We start from the raw sequence: 20,842 nt of genomic DNA, 5'->3' as shown, positions 1-20,842 counted from the left end.
ATGGGAGAGTCCACACAGTTCCATCCACTGTCTGTCAGCTTTTCTCCTAAGGGGCCAAACTGCTGAACTCAGGTCCACGTAAAAGGTCCATATCAGCTCATTTCATACAAACAAACAATGCAGTTTTTTACATGTAACGTAGACACAAAAGATCACGACACAAAAGTCACACAGACATAACACACACATCATTTGCATCCACCGGCATCGGCCTAGCGGGGTAGTATCTGTCAGATCGTTGCATAATAGTATACAGATTATTTCTTGTGCTCAAAAGCTTAAAGAAGACATATTAAGCTTGTATTCTAGTAATAATCCATCACAAATGTAGATGTTTATTTTGTATGTTCACTGTAAAACACATAATCCAAATGAGTTGACAATAGAAACAGGAACATTGCAGCAAACAGTGGATATTCATTGTTTTTATGTGTGAAAAATATGTAACGTTTGTGTTTTTTGTTGTTTTTTTTAAAAGAATTTTAAGTATCCTGTACAGGGCTGTGGGCGGGGATAAGGGGGATGTGTAAACAAACTTATCTGAGCACTCAAGCCTCAAACACAAGGCGATACAGGATTACTCAAACATGCATAAAACATTCAAACTACTCTGGGTAAACTAATGATGCATGAGAACGATTATAACACAGTTAAAAGTCAGTACTGGTAATATGTCTCCTTTAATGGAATCGTGCATTACCCTGATTTATAAATGAAATAGAAATACAAATGTTGTGCCAATAGTAGAACCTTAAGCCTTTGAGGATATCAGTCACACTCTGACTTTCATAGATGTTGGTCTGAGATGTGTTTCTAATCCAAAGTCTCCAGCAGCGCTTAAGTGAGCACTGAGTGAGAAGTAGTGTGGATAATCTCTCATGCATCTCACGGATACAAGTGTTCATCGTGATCTTTTATCATGTTTGTCAAAAGTGACGGTACAGATGGCATACAGTGGGAATTCTAGTAGGATTAGGATTATACTGTAGATAGCAGGTCATAAACGTCCTCTTGTTGTTCTGGATGGATTTATAAAGCTTCAAGCAGTTAAAAGTCACTGTGTACGTCATATTATTTGGACAAATGAACAACTTAAATTAGACTGATTTATCTGCAGATCACACAGATTTGTTGACATTCGAGCCAAAGTCACCTTCCTGAAGTTAAGACGTAATATTTTGTTCAGTCTTTCCCTTCAGAAGTCTGTTTTGGGGGTAGATGTCCCGCTTGGTCGTCTGGGTGAGACCGTGTCCCTATTGGGCGTCACCGAGGTGCTATGAATAGGCTCTGGCGTACGCTGTGAGCAGTCAGCTGGGTATTGGCACGTATGGCTCATGTCAGCACGGCCACAGCGCAGCGCTCCTCACTGGCGTCACCACGCCGACAGCACACACGGGTCACCATGGAAACAAAGATGAGCACGTTAACTCTCTCTGTCCTGGCACAGGCCTATGCTGCATGTGTGTCACAACTTCAGGTTTTATCAAGCGTACATGGGTTTTATTGTTGATTGCAGATTGATTTCATGTTTGAGGGTTGAAAAAGGTCACAAAAAGCTGCTGCAATACTTTAAAATGTTGTATGTAAAGCATCAGTACCAGATATTGTAACTTGTATTAGCAATATTATTATCGTTCTCTTATCTTAATAAACAAACTTACAAATTATTTACTTAAATCTCATTGTGATGATCTTATAAATATACATTTTAAAGGAAAACAAACTGTTGTGGTTGTTTACAGACAGGTTTCATATGATCATTTACACTTTTCAAATCAATATGTAAAATCTGGCCAGTTCTATAAAACAAAAAAGTTACATTTTTTGTTCTTTTTCCTTATGGGAGCGTACAGTCAGTGCTATGTTATATAAGTGGCCTAACAAATGTCCAGGTCACTATACTTTCCAGTGGTCCCAGGAGCAGATTACAATGTTTGGACTTCTGCTCCATTTACCACTTTGTGTTTAGGCTCATATCACTGGCTGTGTCCTGGCAGGCTGTCAGGGAGCCAGATGGGAGGAGGCACCAGGTACTCAGCAAAGAAAACAAAACCAAGGTTATGTGACAGCTAAAGCTCTTGCTAAATGTTGTGGGTCATCAGTGTTATTTTAAACCACTTAATCACCATAATGTGCAATAAACCAAACAGCTATTAAATCAGTTGATTAGTCAGTGACTATAATATAATCATTTCACACACTACTTTTTACATTTTTACCCTCTGGGAAGAATATGAAGTAAGTAAATGGTGCAATATGGCGCACTAAATGAGACCATATTTGGTGTATCAATTGCATTATTGTTGACAGACAGAACAGCTGTGGAATGTGTTTGACTAAAGAGGTCATGTGAACCCAGCCTTACTATATGCAACTAAATATAATCTTGGCTCACCCCCTTCTTCAACTCATGTCACCTTTTGGGATCAAAATACAAAACAAGAGCGGGGAGTAGCAAAACTGTGACAAAATCTGTTGTTTTATAGACTTGCAAGTTATCAAAATGTTGCTTTTTTTTCTTAATGTTTTGAACAAAACTACGGGATAAACAATAAAAACACCTGTAAACAGAATAAATGCAGTACTGTATAGGTATGTTTAATGTCATACTGTGGAACATTCCTGGGAAAGCGACACCATTTCCGTGTAAAGCAGGTGGCTTACCCTACAGCAGTAAAGTTACATAGTGTATATCTTTAACAAAGCTTTTTATTAGTTCAGTTTTTTTTTGTTTTTTGTTGACATTTGCATCCATCCTGATTTGAACGGTGCCATCTGTGCCTATAGCCACACATACACAAATCACGTCAGCACATCCACGTCAGGCAGCCCAAACAGTAGATGGATGCTAAGCAACCGTGCCATCTCAGTGCAGATGGTGGAGTCTGATCATGTTTATTTTACACTAATGCACCTAAATCCCATTGCCGGTCCACGCCTCTGAGATGATGGCACTAGGAATATGCAGGAGTGTCTAGGCATCTAGGACAGGCCCATATTTTAAACTTACCTGGTTTAATGTTATATTTTACATCAGGAGTAGCTTAAATCATTGCAAAAACATCACTACAGAGCTTAACTGTCCCAGAGATCAAAGTTACATCATGGATTTTAAAATAGTAAACTTAACCTCTGACCTTTATGTTGTTGTAATAATAGCAGCGATATAAAACGTGATTGGAATCTCCTTGTATTTTGTTTTGTTATAGAAAACCATGAGGCATGACATGACAGAAAACAATCATGAAAGAATATCATCACTTCAAATTGTCTGTGTAATCCCTTAGTCGTCCAGGTCTGATCCATCGTAAAAGCCAAAAGTAAAATCAAAACGTCAGATATAAGGCAGTGTCCATCAGTAATCTGACCAGAAGTGAAGAAGCAGTGAAACTCCTTCACTCCTACAACATTTTGTCCAGTTGACAGATTTTACTTTTGGCTTTTACGACCTCTCTCCAAATTGTAAAAGATGAGAGTTACTGTGCTATATCGCTCTGAGAGACTCCAACACTACATTTAGCTTTGATAGTGTATTTCAGTATTTTCGATTAAAAACTATTTTATGCAGCTATGTCATTACTCATAATTTCTACATTTAGTTATGGAGTGAATATCATAGTAAAGAAATATAACTCAGCTCAAACTTGGGATCAGTGGTGAAACTTTCCTTATTGTTTTTCATAAGCCTTCACTGAATGCAAATCACACCCAACTGGAGGATTAGGCCTAATGAATATCACACACAATTGAAGGAGTGAGCCTAAATACCTTGCACGCCCAATTCAGAGAATTATATTTACAAGTAATGCATACATTTCAGACAAGGGCGTTTCTTGTTTAGCAAGAATATTCAAAAATCCTGATAGACAAGACTATATTACAATAGAAGGCTAATCAATAGGAGTGTTCATGGTGCTGTTTAGTGGTTTGATTTGCAACAAAAACAGTGAGAGTGGCTAATGCTAGCTATCCTACTGTAATTTTATGTGAGAGAAACGTGTTAAAGCAGCCAAAACCAGCTCACCTGTTGTAGTCCCAGTTTAGTCAGTTCTTTATGGTCAGATTGTGTTAAAACAAAGCTGTGATTAAAGTCTAACTTGAGTAACAGAGCTACAGACAGAGCAGAGCTTATAGTTAGCATCACACACCCAGAGCATGTTGCTGACATCAGCTGCAAAGTATTACCCGTAATTTGTTGTAACATATAGACAACGTTTGTGGTCTGTCTTCCTTGTGCCCGATAGTGCATACATGTAAGACTGTCTCATTGTAGTAGTTTGTTAATTTCAGGCAGAAGATGTCTTTATGCGAGGTGGTTCCATCCAACACACAAATGGCCGCTGTGTAGCAACAAACCGTACAGAGATTACAATCCTTATCCCACTTGGCAAGGCTCAGTCCCAGCAGGCTTCACGTTTGACAAGTCACTGTCACTAGAGCAGACAGGCTAGGATAAATTGTTCTCTAACTAAAACATTCTGGTTTGCAAACCAAAACAAGACAGTATGATACACCTACATACTCGTATCATTTTCAACAACATGCTTCTATAAATTGTGCCCTTTGACTAATTAGGTGAAGACAGAAGAAGACGGCATCTGTGCTTATTTCAGAGTGTACTAAAAGTAGGCTATAACTGGTAGGAAACTGGACTCCGTGGTAATGATCTTTATTTTATTCCCTGGAGTAGATCTGGGTGATAAATTAGACTTGGATTTAGCCCATGAAACTTGTGTTTGTAAAGTCTGAGGAATGTCCTGATGGAAATGGTCTCAACTGAATAAATTGTGAAATCTCATACAAACTTTTAACATTAGGACCTCAAGTTTTGTTTGCATTGCCTGAAGTAAAAAAAAAACAACATATAACTGAGGAATGAGTTGAAAACTGTCTTCATGTCTCCCGTGCTTATAAGGGCAAAACAACTTATCTACCAAATTCAGATTATGCAACCTATCATGTGTGTGGGCTCAAAACAGCCTTGTCAGATGATGTTATGTGATCAGTGTTGACTGCAAACCAGCAAAGCTCAGGACCGAGGGATTTAATGCTTAGCCCCACACTGATAAACAAGACACCTCACTGACCTGCTTCTCTAGCATGTCAGAAAGATGGGTAAGGTGATTACACTCATGTCTGTTAGGGTAATCTCCATAACTGATTCAAACTACAGTGATGAGTGAGCAGTTTAGATGAGTTTAGAGTTTTATTGTTGAGGCTATTTTCCTGGAATTGATCTCTTGATGGTTATGTGAATACTGTGTGTATCTCTAAACAGAAACACAGCAGTCATGGTAATAGAATGATCTGTTTTGTAAATGCATGGTCATGAGATGTTATAATAAAGCCCCATTCATATGTACAGTTCAAACACATCAGGCACCTCTAGCATGACCCTGTGTAAACCTACATGGCAGAGTATAAAGGTTTACATTCATCGCCATCTAGTGGCTCTAGAGTAAAGGGACTTTTCAGTGCAGTATTGAGAAGTTTGCCAGTGAAGGTTTAGAATGTGATTCTGGATCCAAAATAAAATACAGGATTCTTAACATTCTTGATATAAACCATTTTAAGCAACATCGCACAAAGGTTGAATCTATGAGGAATTAATTTGAATTTATTTAATACTACAATTATATACATGTAAACCTTGTTAAATTAAGTATTTTACAACACTGTACAACAAAGTAACTATATGTTCATCTTTTGCTGTACTCATGACAAGCATGTTGCATCAGTACAGTGGACCCCAATGATCACAAAAGCTTATTTTATGTCTGTGTATATCGTATGATCTCACTCAGGTCGTAGCCAGTCACTGCAAAGGCATAACCATCGTCGTCACAGAAACGGGCACCACAGATTTGTGTGTCTGTCACACATTCATTATGTAAATGAGCCACCTTTAAAAAGGGACAATGCATGTAAGAAACACATACACACAATAAATAAATAAATCTTTTTTGAAACTTTTTTAAACAAGATTACCTCAACACTGTTGGTTTCAGGAGTTAAAGACATGTGCCACACACGCACTAGTGAATCTTCAGCCGCAGACAAAAGCTAAATAGCAGAGGGAACAAATATTTAGAACTTTTACTTTGAATTTAAGATGGTGTTATGATTTTTTTTTTTTTAAAGGTATTTTACAACAACTTACTAAGCCAGAAAATGGAGCAATGTCCAAAGAGTTAATCCAGCGAGCATGAGCATTAATTTCCACATGTAGAATTCCAGTGACAGCCTCATACAAACGGATTTGTCCTGTGCCATAACCTGCAGCTACAGTGCCCTTCCACAGCTTCACAGATGAGCAGGTCATACTGGAGGGATGGACAGGGAGTATCATTAAAGATCAGCAACAGGAAACAGGCTTTAACCCATAACTACCACATGTGACAAAACAAATCTTACTCAAAACCAGGTATCTTGTTCAGTAAATGAAACTCCTCGCCAGCTTTCCACAGACACAGGTTGCCTCCATCATCAGCACTGACCATGTCAGCTATGCACTCCTGGTGAAATAAAATATAACAATAGATGGAGGTTGGTCCAATATTTGTTGTTCTAATTAAAAGGTATTTTCTCTTCAGACTTACCTGGCTACCAGAGCACTCTGAAGCCATGTCAGTGATAGGCTCTTTATGCTCTTCCAGGACCTCCGATAATGTGATGTTACTGCCTTTACTTGGAATGTCAAATACTAATATAGACCCTGATGACACACCTGGATAAGAGCAGTGTAGTGTTATAAGGTACGTCTTTGTAAAAAAATAAAATAAAATAAAAAATAAAAGCTTGTACAGAATGTACTGCTGAACAAGAAATGGGTTTTCTCCTTTGTTTAACAATTAAGATTTGCTTGAGATGGTAAGGGCTCACTGAGTTCTCATTTTTTTTTCTTTCTGGGATAAAACTATCCACTAAATTCTAAACTAAATTTAAACATTTGAGAGCATGTCATTTTCCCTCCACTACTGACACATTTATCTGCTCAAGTAGTACATTTTGTTCATGTATTACATTGTCTGAATTTGACAACACTGGTGGTAGTTCAGCTCAAAAGCAGGTTGCTGCATTGAGGAAACAGGAAGGTGGAGGTTGTCAAACATATCTCTAATAGCAGAAAACTCACTTTGGAACTCAGCAACCTTTCCATATTTCCATACAAGACCCAAGCAGCTACTAAAGTTGTTCCTAAAGAACTACAGCAGCCATCTCAAATTATCACAGTCAGGAGTAAATCAAACCAACATGCACTGTGCTAAGATCATCATGCTCTAGCTCATCTCAAACTAGCAAGATATGTTTAAAATACTTGCCCACGCAGATGTAATTATCCCATACTGCTGAAATTCCTCTGGCAAATACTGCCTGGGCTATGACAAAAATGAGTTTTTTTCATTCCGTTATATTATATAGACATATTCATTTAAAATCATAGGTGAGTAGAAGTTTCATGTTTACCTGTGGGTGTTTCAGGTGTGTCAAGGGCATGCCAGTACACCATTATAGAACCATCAGATTCATACATCTGAAATGATGCAGTAAACTCAAACAATCAAAAACAACAACAGGGAATAATATTGAATATTAATCCTAGATACCTGAATGCCTTTCTGGGAGGTCACCACAAGCAGCTCACGTGAAGGTAAAACACAGAACGAGGCCTGTAATATAATATTTATAAGAATTAGTGTTTTCTTTAGAAGTAAAAAGAAATAGTAATAAAGACTGTGCAATAACTAATGACCTAACCTGCATAATGAGTGATGTGCTAGTTGCCACATTAGGCTCCTTGGATTGTAGCTGGCGGTGGGAGTAATTCAGTCCGTCCCAAGATGCACTCACCATATTCACCACATTTGCGTGGACCACAGTGAAGTAGGTGAGTTTCCGTGGCGCGATGCGCAGCACACTCAGGTTATTGTACAGCGCGGAGGCGCTGTTTTTTATTTGGATACTTTTTTCTTTGTGAAACATCTAGCAGGTTTATGTGTCTTCAAATTACTTCTTGACTTGTTATGGGTGTTAACGTAAGCACTATTGTATAGTAAGTTTAAAACGATTATTGTAACACACAGATCAGACAAAGTGAACGCATTAACGTTATGTTAATGTTTTCCTAGCCGCTAGCTGCTATTCCTCTGCAGTCGCAAAACGATCTACTCAACAACTTCACTGTAAATAAATGATCCTTTAAATTATACTTTTCCAACATAGGGCTTGGCTGTTCTATTGGTTAAATGGGATAACTATGGCTTAACTAATACTTAACCTGCCAAAACCCCGGGCCTGTAGCAGCAGATTGTTTAGCACTGGATGATCTGGGCGTCCGACGCAGCCATAGAAACCAGCGTGAAGAGGGACGTTCTACGCACGCACTGGTGGTTGCTGAGCAACGGTGAGCCAATCAGAGATCTGTGTTTTAACGTCGGCATTACGTAAAATAATATTATTACTTTGACTTTGCATCGGGTTGCTCAAAATCCTCAATATTTAAGTTCAAAGTCTGACCGCATCCATGTAACTATCATGTTGATATGTCCACGATGGTTTGTGTGCGCTTGCACGTTCAACCAAACTATTATACGTCATAAAATAAGTTGGCCAATCACATGGAGGTTTACACTTTCCGACCTATCAGGAGTTAGATGTTCTAGTAGCAAGGTTGAATGACCCCTTTCCGCGTGCGAGAGCTCCACACATGATAAGCAGACAAATGAAACCTTCTGTAAACTAGGATAATAAACGCAAATAAAACGTCCTCAATCATGAAAAAGAAACAAAAGGATGGAGTTGGCTCAATTGAGGTAAGAAGACATGTGTAATCTTGCTCTTATGCTAAGCCACTGACCCTTTCTGAAACAGAATGTAATGTTGGCAACAGCACAGTTAATCATCAAGTGAATCCGGAGAGGTATTATTTTAACTAAATGTCACGTAAATAGTTTGTGAAGTTAATAAATGCAAATGCAATCCACAGATTGTCTGTAGTTCAATTAAAAAAAAAAAAAGGTATATTTTCACAATAAATAATTAACAATTTCTGTTTAGCAGATGGTAACACCGGTCTCTTTCCAAGATGAAAGCAAGGCTTTGATTAAAGCCAAAAGATCTGCCCCTGATGATGACACTGCTACAGATGAGGAGATGAAATACCATCCCGTAAAGATGTCCAGAAGTGACCTGTACAGGCCTCCATCAGTAGATGAACTAAAACAACTGAAAGAAGCTGAGAGCCTTTTTCACTGTAGTTTACTCAAAATGCAGGTAACACAGCACCGTAAGCACACTAAAAGGTTGTTGTGGTTTCCATGTGAATCATTTATCTTCTCCATTTCCAGATGGAAGAGCTTTTAAAGGAAGTTTTCTTAAGTGAACGAAAGAAACAGCAAATTGATTCATTTGTTCAGACTGTCACTGGACTTCTTAAATCTGTGCCAAAAACTGAAAAAGTTGAGGTATGTTGATGAGATTCTGCAGTTTATAGATTATATTGGAAGTTTACAATTGTACTTTGGGGTTCCAGTATCTGCATTCCTGTGTTTTTCAGATGGCTGATCTGTCATGGTTGACTGGCACTGTTAAAGTTCCCTTCCTTCTTGTTCCTCAAACAACCAAGGGCAAATTTCACATAGAACCTCCATCTTCTGTTGAACTCATTGGCAGTTACCCACTGGGCACCTGTACTAAACCACATGTCATGGTTGACCTAGTTGTTATAATCCCGTCTGTAAGTCCATTATTTAAATGTCATCATAATTTAACATGTATAATGGCACTAAAAAAGTAAACCAAGCCATGTCACTTATAGGATGTCCTCCAAGAAAAAGATGCCTTGAATCAAAGGTATCCCCGGAAAAGAGCTCTCTATCTGGCCGGTCTGGCTCAGCACCTGTCCACTTCTTCTCAAATTGGAACATTGCTTTACTCTTGTCTACATGGCAATCGACTTCGCCCTGTTCTACTGTTAAGACCACCAGGTTGGGATTATAACCATATTGCTATGTATGTTTTGATGCAAAGTTTGACAGAATGATTTTTCTTCACAGGCAAGGAATCGTCTAGCTTTAGCGTACGCATTCATGCCTGTCCACCTCCCGGGTTCTTCAAACCAAGTCGTTTCCATCCCCAGAGAAATAATGTTAGGACGGAGTGGTACACTGGGATCCCTAATTCCGGTAATAAGATAAGATAGGAGGAGAAAATATTAAGTGTTCATGTTTGATTTTATTTAATTTGGTTTCACAGAACCCAATCAGCCCCCAACTCCACATTATAACAGCACCATTCTTGGGGATCTTCTGCCTAGTGCTCACCTTCAGTTTCTGTCGGCCATTCAATCTCAGTGCTCAGCTTTTGCAGATGCAGTTGCCTTACTAAAAGTTTGGCTTCATCAAAGACAACTTGACAAGGTAAGGTAGTAAACCATAACCCTGTGTGTACGTGCTTATTCTGTTTGCTGTTCAGTTATTTCATTGTATAAAGTCAATTGTCCATTATGATTCTTGTTTAGGGCCCTGGTTGCTTTAATGGATTTCTGGCCTCAATGCTTCTGGCCCATTTGCTGACAACTCACAGAGTCAGTAATAGTATGACAGCTTATCAGTTGTTTCGGAACAGTTTAAACTTTCTTGGTAGGGTATACCCAATTTATATTTTAAAGGTATAGTACTTGTCTATTCACCTATGATTCTAATTACAGCCTCCACAGACCTGACTGAAAATGGAATTAGCCTGGCAAAAAATACAGATTCCACAGCTGTAAGTGTTTGGAACAAGCAAAAAATGACAGCTGTATTGGATGTACTGAATAACACTTTCACTTCTATACAGCCATCACTTGAAGAGTTCCACAGGGCATTTCAGGTCGTGTTTGTCGATCCATCAGGGCATCTTAACTTATGTGCTGACATGACTGCTTGTACCTACAAACAGGTATTGGTAATTTAAAAAAATAGAAAAGATGTTAATAATGCCCCATTAAAGTAAAAACATGTATTTTACTTAGTTGCAGCATGAGGCATCTGTTTCAATGGAGTTTTGGGATAATGCAACTGTGGATGGATTTCAGAGCCTTCTAATGACCCCAAAACCAATGATAAGGACAAGTGATCACGTCTTTCAGTAAGTCTTTATTTACAAGCCAGTTAGTGTCATATTCTTTAATACCAGAGTAGACAAAACAGACTAATGTAATGTATAATGTATTTGTAATGTGGAGTAACTGCAAGTTGTAAAATGCTTGTTTTGCAGGTTATGTGAACTAGTAAAGCTGCAGGCAAGCTGCAAAAAGCTAAACCTTCTAAATGAGTTGATGGACTTCAGTGGAAACTACATCCATGCTTCACTTCCTTCTATTTTATCACTGATTCGGCGAGGACTGGGTCAGAGAATAACGCTTCTTACACACTCCCGTGCTCCTGACCCAGAGGTATGGAAAATGTGTCTAGTGGGTTTGGCAGCTTTGCTATGTGGCATTATTAATATACTCTAACATATTTAACAACTAAATCAATATATTAATTTTCAATTTTCCTATACCAGTGGTCTATACAGAATGAAGCACCCAAGTATAGAGACCATCCACCTTTGTCCTTTGGCTTGCTCTTGAAACCAGAACTAGCAGCCTCTGTTCTAGAAAGGGGTCCACCAGCAGACAACCCCAAGGTCAGTGGTATTGCTCGGTCAGACGTGCACTAAGAAACACAAGTTATTGTCACATATTTGTGTTGTATTTTAGGCTGCTGAATTTCGCCAGTTCTGGGGATCTCGCTCTGAGCTGCGTCGGTTCCAGGATGGTGCCATCACTGAAGCAGTTTTGTGGGATGGAGAGACGATCTGCCAGAAACGATTGGTCCCCAAACAAATCATCACATATCTCCTACAGCTGTATGTATTAATACACAAACACAGCAATAACAACAATGACTTACTACAAACTTGAAATAACTTAACATACATGTAAAAAAAAATCTGGCATCAATTTAATTTGTATTGAAAACCATTAATGAGTCACATTTCTGTTTAAAAAGATGAGCATATTCACATGCTCAGGATCCAGTCTTGTGCGCATAGTTGCAAATGTTTGTCCACCCTCAGTTGATAATGGGAGCGCTACACCTGGCACACAAAGGTAGTGACGTGCCAGAATAGCCAACTTGGGAAAGCGTGGTTCATTTGCTCTCCACCAGTTAAGAGGGTTAATGTCCAGAGAGAGTGCTATATCTCTCAAATAGTAATCTACTTGAGCCTCACAGTCTGTGGTATCTGGGCTACTGTAGTTATCCCCCAGCAGCAACATCATAGTATTTTTCCTGTCACTTTTGATTTGAGTGGGCATCATTCCTTGAGAACTACTAGGTGTATCAAAAGTCTTGTGTTCTTCTTCGTTGGTGGCCACTGTTGTACCTCTTACATCCAACTTTGACACCAGTTCATGTAGTTTTACCTTTGCAGCCAGTCTTACTGTTGGAGACAGGAAGTTGAGGTGTTTGTGACGAGGGTCAAGCATGGAAGAAATCAAGGCCGGTTTGGATGCCAGTTCAGTTGAGTCAACCTGTAAACAAAAAAGATGAATTGTTAGAAAAGAGCAAAGCATATTTTTGAGTATCAGTTGCTGGTGGAAAATTGTGCCTACCTCCATACGTTTTCTTAAGGATGTCTGCACTGCCAGTTTAAATGAAACCACTTGTTCAACATCATTCTCCTTAGGCTCTAGATGTGCCTGTATGAGGCTGAAGGTTATTGGATAAATATTTGAAATTGATACCTCTGCCTCGGCTGATATAGCGGTTGTTGCCCATTTCAGTGTTGCTAGCACAGTTGCAAAGTTCTCAATAATTTGCCAGTAGTCATCTTCAATCTCAAGTGCTTGAGCTTCTTGCCTGTTGAAAACTGTGCGGTCTGAGAGTACAGCTTTAATGGCCCACCGCTGCTCCAGCAGGCTTTCAAACATGTCACATATAGTGTCCCATCTGCTTTTGTTTGACTGAATTAACTTAAGTTGGGGCAAACACATCTGAAGCTGTTTTTGCTCCAAAGCTTCATTAGCTATTGAGTTACTGTTAAAGTGTCTAACAAGTTTCCCTGCAGCAGTTATAATATGAAGGAGATCCTCCGACAGTCCATCATTTACTGCTAACTGCAGTGTTGTGGCAAAGCAGGCAACATAGTCCCATGTGATCTTGGCACAGTCACAAGTTGGGAATATGTCAGTTGTGTTCTGAACACATGCTGTAACCTTTTGAACAAGACCCCACTCCTCTACAACTTTAAGAACTTTATCTGAGACACATTCTGCAGTGAGGCCTTTGTCAGAGGGGAGCTTCTCAGTTTGCAGTACAACCCACTTTCCCTGCCAGTCCTCACTTATGAACGAACATGATACTGTCACATATTTCTGAGATGGAATACCTGTCCAAAAATCTGCAATTATTGCCACTTTGTCCACTTTAGTCAATTGTACCTGGAGTTCCTCTACTTTCTCATGGAAATGTCCCTCAATCAAACGTGTGATATCAAAGGGAGTTGGCATTTTAAAATTCTGGACCGTAAATGCAAGAAGATCACGAAAGCCTTCCCCACAAACCACGCTGACAGGGAGCAGGTCCTTCTCTATCATTTTACAGATGAGCTCGTTGACCTCTGCATGAGTAGGCAGTGCCTCTGAATGCTTGTTTTTGATGTGATAAATCATGCTGGTTGTACTGCTTTTGTATTTTAGTTTGGTGTCGCACATGGTGCAGTAAACCTCATCCCCTGATCTGATGAATACATCCCAAACAGAACTTCTCTTTAGACGCTTTCTGTCGATGTTTTGGGGTAGATCTGTTGAGGGGATGGGAGACTGCAGAAACGCCTGAGACATAATTTGTCCGGAAGTGCCTTCCTCTTCATCGGCGGATACCACTGTGCAGATGATCGGCTTTTCCTCCACCTCCTCCCTGATGGGCTCTGTAAACGGAGCTGCAGCGTGTTTCTTCATGTGGTGCATCATGGTGCTGGTTGCCCCGCCACAATACTTAAGTGTAGCGTTACATCTCATACATTGTACATAGTTTCCGACTTGCTTAAAGCAATCCCAAACAGAGCTGCTTCTCTTTCTGCCCGAGCGCCCCATCATCTTGGATCTCGGAGTGCGTCCAGTTGCGTTTTAGTCCATTTATCCACGGTCAAAACATCGTCATACTTTAAACTGTGATAAGAAACGGCAACATTATTCCCTGCCTTTGCTTATTCTTAAATGAAATTGTTTAAACAGGCACGCGCACGTCCCAGAATCCTCTGTTCGTTTTGTTGGTGCGATGGTTGATGACGTCATCAAAATACGCCGCGAGGTAAATTATATTTTTCTCATATGTTTTTCTAACACTGTAATTGACGTTTTATACAGTCTAACTCTCTATATATGTTATAGTTATAGATGTTACATATTATTGCTCCATTCTACAATGAATTTTGTTAAAAACCTGTATTACTTTATTTCTACCACTAGGGGGTGTATAATGTCATCACATTACCAAAAGGAAGCCTTCTACAGTTTGTTTTTCTATTTTCCTGACAGGTGCCCAGCTCTGGAGAGGAGGAGAGTTTACTGGTGGTTCAATCCTTTGATGATTTGAGTAGAAAGTTATGGAGGCTTGAAGGTTTGCCTTTGGCTATCACTTCAGTTCAAGGAGCCCACCCAGCACTCAGATACACACAGGTACAGAACTGAACATGAGGCCTTATTGTTTACTGCCACCACAACTGTATTCTGAAGTTTGTAATGATTATTTGCAGGTCTTCCCACCACAACTCACCAAAGTGGATTATTCATTTTTTGATAAGGAAAAGAAATTTACATCTCTTTTACCAAAAGAAAACAAGCCCTGTCCCACCTACATTACTCCTATTACAGGTGAGGCATATCAGGGCTTCTAACTTTACACTAAGGATACACTGGTAATAAAAGGACTCTTTGGTGTAATTTAATTCCTTGACATTGCAAACTAAAAGCAAATTAATAGGCGCCTATGCATAACTCAAAGGCCTGTTCTTTTTACAGTCATTTGCCACATGGAGGGAAGTGGGAAATGGCCTCATGATCGTCTTGCAATCCGTCACATCAAAGCGGCATTCCACATTCGTTTGGGAGAATTATTGAAGCAGCATCATAATTATACATTCAGAGCCTGCCCTACTCATTTGGATGTGTGGAAGGTGATTTTTATATTGTGTTGTTCAAGGCATAATTTTATTGTCTGTTTAGATACTGTTTTTTGTGTACTGTTCACACATAGTTGTTAATGCAGAGTTAACGTATGCCCCTTTGCAATGTCTTTGTCCAGGATGGACTGGTGTTCCGCATCCAGATCGCCTACCATCGTGAGCCGCAGGTTCTTAGGGAAAGTATCGGTGCAGATGGAATGTTGGTTGTAAGAGATACCGAGGAGGCTCAAACTTTGGAAATGGCCACGATTCACAAGCCTCTTCTCACAAGCACGCTGCATGGGTAAACATGTTTGCCCATATTCATCAGTTTAATTTACAAGCTTGTGTCCTAACTTTTTTCATTAACAGGCTTCAGCAGCAGCACACTTGCTTTGGCGCTGTATGTCGTCTAGCTAAACGGTGGCTGGGTGCCCAACTTTTTAGCTGTGAAATTACAGATGACACAGCAGACCTACTGGTAGCGTGGCTGTTTCTACAAGCAGCACCCTTCACTCCTCCTGGGTAACTACCCCCTGTAGTTTGTAGATATCTCACCTCCTCATCAGTCACATGAATACACAAACATGTTTTCTTCTACATACCTTTGTTCAGTCAGTAGGTCATCATGCAAATAAAAGTGTGTCTCAGTTCTCCTCAGGTGGGCTTCCTGCGTTTCCTTCATCTGCTTGTTTCCTTTGACTGGAGGAACAACCCGCTGATTGTAAACCTCAACAACCAGCTTACAGGCAAGAACAATAATATTGATAATCTATGGGGTCAAAGTCAAACAAAAGCGTACACTGACCTCATTTACTCCAATATTTATTTTTTCCCTTGTATATGTTATTTTCAACTTTTTGTGTGCTTATATGTGAAGTGGCCGACTATACAGAGATCAAGAACGACTTCATGGCCTCCAGGGAGTCCCTGCCTGTCATGTTCATAGCCACGCCTAAGGATAAAAAAGTGTCTTTGTGGACCAAACAAGCACCGAGTGTACAGGTCAGTGCCAGGGCCGACATGCAAGAAATATTATATGAATTACAGAATACAAACATCTTTTTAAATGAAAATACAAATTTAATTAACTTGTAAGTATAATATATAGCATAAACACTATAAACAACGATGTAAAAAGGAATTGCACGTTCGTGGCAGTGAGCAGTCACAGAGTTTTCCAATCCTGGAGCCTTTTCTCAATGCACACTTATCTCCTGGCTCACACTGAAAATTATACAAAAATTTGTACCTAAATTTCAATATTTAATATTAAGTCTGGAACTCAGGAATAAATACCATAGGTAGATGACCTTGCTTTTTTCTCATAGATGGAAATTGATTATTTTGAAGTCGTTCCAACACTTCGTGTAAATCATTAATCTGCAACCACAGACATGAATTTGAATGCCTTTCAACAACATAAACAAACATATTTACATAGTAATTTATTGGATGATGCTCACCAGTCGCTTTTCATTGCTCTTTTCTGTCATTGAAAAATAAGTTGAATATTGAATCTTGTAATCCTTAGTTTGAGTGCCATCATGACAAACACCAGCTGTACACAGTAATGCACACAGAAGGTACAATCTCCAGATGCTCATGGTCTATAGCTGACCCAAATTCTCTTCCTGTGGTCACCTCAGTCTTGTTTAGCAATTCAACTCTGTTCCTCTGAGAGTTGCATTTATATGAGTGGGAGGAGGCAGGAACTGTGCTCTGTGACATCATCATAGGTTCATTTCTTTGTCCCCCAACTCGCATATTGTAAGACTTAATAATAATAATAATACATTTTATTTGTTAGGCGCCTTTCAAGGCTCTCAAGGTCGCCGTATATACATACATACACAACACAAATTGAACAATGTAAAATGATTAAAAATACATTTAAAAACAAATATAGATTAAAAGACAGAGCAGTTACTTGTGTGTTTATCTTGATTGGATAGGCATACTTAAAGACAACTTGAAGATAAAATACACATTGCTTTTCAAAAATGTGAAGGTAATAAAAAAAGGTTTATTACAAATGTATTGGTTAATGACTCATGCACAGAAAATACCTTACCCCATGTTCAGAAATACAAGCATGTCTTTCTTTGCCTTTTAATCAGATGCTTCAGCGTATTATTATGGTTGCTGCAGAAAGTCTGAAAGTACTAGAACGTCAGCTGATGTGCAGTGAAGAGACGCAAGATGTGAGGGTCAGTACAACTCTTTGCAATTTTGTAGTCTGTTACCTTTGATAATAATAATTGAATATTATTACAATTTACTTTCAGGTTGCCTTGCGCCCCCCTCTGGAGGCCTATGACGTTTTGATTCACCTAAATCAAAAGCAGGTTCCACTCCTGAGCCAGGCCGTGGACCGTTCTCCTCTTACCTTCTCAAGGGGCACTATAGAGGGCTCTGTGGGACAGTCAGGGGGAGCAATGCCTGTAGTTGACTACAATCCTGTCTCCCTCTACCTGAATGAGCTCAGAGTAAGTCTGCAACACAGTAAGACTTGTTTGATAGAATAGATGCTAGTAAATGGCAGTGGGCTATATGCCAAAAAGACATTTTTTTAGAGCATGATTTCAATTTTCTCTCAATTGAATATACAGTTAATATCATCATACTCATTTTGGAGGTAACTAAAACTATGTGCTGCTTCTGAGATAGCACTTTTCACTCTGATTGCTTAAATCCTCCTGCCACTCACTCCTGACAGAGGCTGGCTAATAGGACATGTGGGTGGGGTATAGTGTGTTTGAGCATAGAGCTTCTGAATAATGATGATGATTTCACCAAAATGGCATAGTGTCATTAGAATCAGATTACAGTTCAATTGTATTGTCTAATCTAATCTAAGCCCTTATTATAAATCCATGTTACAATATTTTATGTCTGCTAACCTAGGCAAGGAAGAATTACAGTGCTGTGTTTTGTTCATGCTTCCTGTCAATTTTGACACAATGATCTGGAAGTGTAATACAAGGACAACAGAACTGTACATACCTGCATTCACATCACGCCAACATCTTGCTTGGCTTACTTGTACTCATGCTTGCCCTTTATACTTAGAATTGTGCAGTGATACAAGGAAATTTTGAGCATGTTACGACTAGTTTGGGAGTAAATGAACGGACATAACACGACAATGACTTACACGAGGCATAAGAAAAACACTGAATGGAGGGTTAGGAGTTTCTAGGAACAGAAGAAAACTTTAAACTTACAAGAGCCAAAACTATATAAAAATACACACGACTATAATGTACTTTTAAATATGATATTTGGTACATTAATCATTTTGTTTAGAAACATGTAACATATTTTCAAATACTTATTCCTCTGTAGGAATCGTTTGGGCATCTGGCTCTCTTCTTCTGTGATCCTTATGGTGGGACAGTGATTGCTGTTTTATGGAAACCAAAGGCCTTCACACCATTGCAATTCAAGGTAAAGTTAAATACAACATGTTATAGCTTTATAAAATACAGTAGCATGCTTGAAATGGATCATTCCAAAGTATAATGCATATGTTTTATAGCTTTAATGCAATAAACAATAATGTAAAAAAGAATTGCATGTTTGTGGCAGTTTTCAAATCCTAGAACCTTTCCACAATGCGCCCTGACCTCCAGGCTCACATAGGAAATTCTACATAAATGTATACTCCAGTTTCTAATATGTAATAATAAATCTGGAACTCACTGATAAATGAGATGTATGACTGGCCAGAAGGGAATTTTGAGCCAGTCACGACTAGATCAGGGTCAATGAATGAACATAACTATATAATCTGTGCCACAAGGTGAAAGAAGGAAAAAAAACATGTTTGAAACTGAACATATCTCTTTGAATCTCATGCAGACCTCACAAATGTCAGCCCGAACTGTTGAAGTTAATGGAGAAGATGTAAAGACAGTTCCCAACGTGGAAGCAATTCTGGAGGACTTCAAGATCCTGGGAAATGGTTTGGTCAAATCTGTTGAGGCCAGAACAGAAAGATGGACCTTTTAGGCAGTGTAGATGCAAGTCTTTACTCTCCCTTTTTGATATAATATCTTATACATTCTAAAAGAGATTGTAGTGTATATGTAATTATCACGAGTATTGGCCGTGAGAGGACCTAAACATCACTGTACTGCTGTAATAAAGTGTCTTAAGTGTCTTAATAAATGTCTTATTGTTTTGGAAATGATGCATCATTTGTATGCTCGGTTATGAAATCTTTCTATTAAGTAAAATATATATGTAGGAATTAAATGGGCATTTACAATGGGTTCAATATAAATGTAGCGGCATGTGTGGACATGCTGGCTAATTTGATTTGTTGTACAGTTCTACAGTTGTAGATTCCTGGTATAGCACTTTCCTAGAAAGTATTTGTTATTTTAAGCCATTAGTGAATTCCCATTTAATGACAGGCTTTGTGAGAACTACATGAGTGATTGGTTACAGACATGCAAACCATGAACCATCAATCCATTTTCTTTCTTGCTTATCTGGGGCTGAGTCGTGGGGGCAGCAGTCTAAGCAGAGACTCCCAGATTTCCCACACACCAGACACATCCTCCAGCTCCTCCAGTGGGACCCCAAGGTGTTCTCAGGCCAGCCGAGAGGCATAGTCCCTCCAGCGTGTCCTGGGTCTTGTCCGGGGCCTCCTCCTGGTGGGATATGCCCAGAACACCTCCCTAGGGAGGTCCAGGAGGCATCCTGAACAGATACCCGAGCCACCCAAACTGGCTCCTCTTGATGTGGAAGAGCAGCGGCTCTACTCTGAGCTCCTCCCATGTGACCGAGCTTCTCACCCCATCTCTAAGGGAGTGCTCAGCCACTCTGCGGAGGAAACTCATTTCGGCCGTTTGTAGCTTCTTCTTTACCCCAACAGACGGATACAGAGATGGCATCACTGCAGACCCTGCACCAATCCGCCTGTCAATCTCACGCTCCATCCTTCCCTCACTCATGAACAAGACCTAGAGATATTTGAACTCCTCCACTGGAGGCAAGGACTCACCGCCCACCCAGAGATGGTAAGCCGCCTTTTTCCGGTCGAGAACCATGGCCCTGGAGGAGCTGATTCTCATCCCAGCTGCTTCACACTCAGCTGCAAACTGCCCCCAGTGCCTCTTGCAGGTCCTGGCCAGGTCATCTGCAAACTGCAGAGATGAGATCTTGTGGTTCCCAAACCGGGCTCTGGCTGCGCACAGAAATTCTGTTCATAAATACAATGAACAGAACCAGTGACAAAGGGCAGCCCTGGCGGGTTCCAACATGCACCGGAAACAGGTCTGACTTACTGCCAGCAGTGCGAACACAGCTCCTGCTCCGGTCATACAGGGACTGGACCCCATACTCCTGAAGCACCCCCCAAAGGACACCACGAGGGGCACGGTCGAATGCCTTCTCCAGATCCACAAATCACATGAACCATGCTACAGATTAAAATAAGACGAGTAACATGCTATAGTACAGCATTATCCTCTACTTCTGCACACATACTCTTAAGTACAGTTTGTGCCAGGCATTTTAAAAATCTAAATCCAGCCAGTATCAGGTGTAATCACAATCTGTCAGTACTTGTTTGTCTTACAAATGCCCTAAACTGGAGGCAATGAACCCATTTAACCTATAGTTCCCTCCCTCGGAT

At 39.8% G+C, this 20,842-nt stretch overlaps 3 protein-coding genes across 4 annotated transcripts; 1 reads left to right on the top strand and 2 right to left on the bottom strand.

Moving 5' to 3' along the window:
* Positions 1-5,717: 5,717 nt before the first annotated feature.
* wdr54 (WD repeat domain 54) lies at positions 5,718-8,072 on the bottom strand. The gene is made up of 9 exons (XM_033972823.2): positions 7,759-8,072; positions 7,608-7,670; positions 7,468-7,534; positions 7,323-7,379; positions 6,600-6,727; positions 6,415-6,515; positions 6,161-6,323; positions 5,989-6,063; positions 5,718-5,903 (listed from the first exon to the last, which is right to left on the bottom strand). Exons 1-9 carry the CDS (start codon positions 7,981-7,983, stop codon positions 5,772-5,774), a joined length of 1,011 nt encoding a protein of 336 aa, XP_033828714.1. The 5' UTR covers positions 7,984-8,072; the 3' UTR covers positions 5,718-5,771.
* A 601-nt stretch (positions 8,073-8,673) lies between these two features.
* nol6 (nucleolar protein 6 (RNA-associated)) lies at positions 8,674-19,384 on the top strand. Of its 2 annotated transcripts, none has more exons than XM_033972015.2 (26): positions 8,674-8,813; positions 9,061-9,273; positions 9,348-9,464; positions 9,557-9,736; positions 9,818-9,986; positions 10,056-10,184; positions 10,255-10,418; positions 10,520-10,640; positions 10,709-10,767; positions 10,840-10,941; positions 11,015-11,130; positions 11,260-11,437; positions 11,551-11,673; positions 11,747-11,895; positions 14,267-14,342; positions 14,570-14,710; positions 14,788-14,905; positions 15,053-15,207; positions 15,336-15,499; positions 15,568-15,720; positions 15,847-15,944; positions 16,076-16,200; positions 17,316-17,405; positions 17,484-17,684; positions 18,544-18,645; positions 19,060-19,384. In XM_033972015.2, exons 1-26 carry the CDS (start codon positions 8,775-8,777, stop codon positions 19,207-19,209), a joined length of 3,432 nt encoding a protein of 1,143 aa, XP_033827906.1. In that variant the 5' UTR covers positions 8,674-8,774; the 3' UTR covers positions 19,210-19,384. The 2 variants fall into 2 exon arrangements, with proteins under 2 accessions (XP_033827906.1, XP_033827905.1); XM_033972014.2 differs by having other exon boundaries at positions 9,058-9,273.
* On the bottom strand, positions 11,890-14,308 carry LOC117375702 (uncharacterized). Its single transcript, XM_033972016.2, has 2 exons — positions 12,644-14,308; positions 11,890-12,562 (listed from the first exon to the last, which is right to left on the bottom strand). Exons 1-2 carry the CDS (start codon positions 14,126-14,128, stop codon positions 12,011-12,013), a joined length of 2,037 nt encoding a protein of 678 aa, XP_033827907.1. The 5' UTR covers positions 14,129-14,308; the 3' UTR covers positions 11,890-12,010.
* Positions 19,385-20,842: the final 1,458 nt, after the last annotated feature.

Source organism: Periophthalmus magnuspinnatus, chromosome 9 (genome assembly GCF_009829125.3).
Source record: "Periophthalmus magnuspinnatus isolate fPerMag1 chromosome 9, fPerMag1.2.pri, whole genome shotgun sequence".
Taxonomy (NCBI): domain Eukaryota; kingdom Metazoa; phylum Chordata; class Actinopteri; order Gobiiformes; family Gobiidae; genus Periophthalmus; species Periophthalmus magnuspinnatus.
Note: the sequence above shows the minus strand (reverse complement) of the source record. Positions and strands in the feature narration are given on the sequence as shown.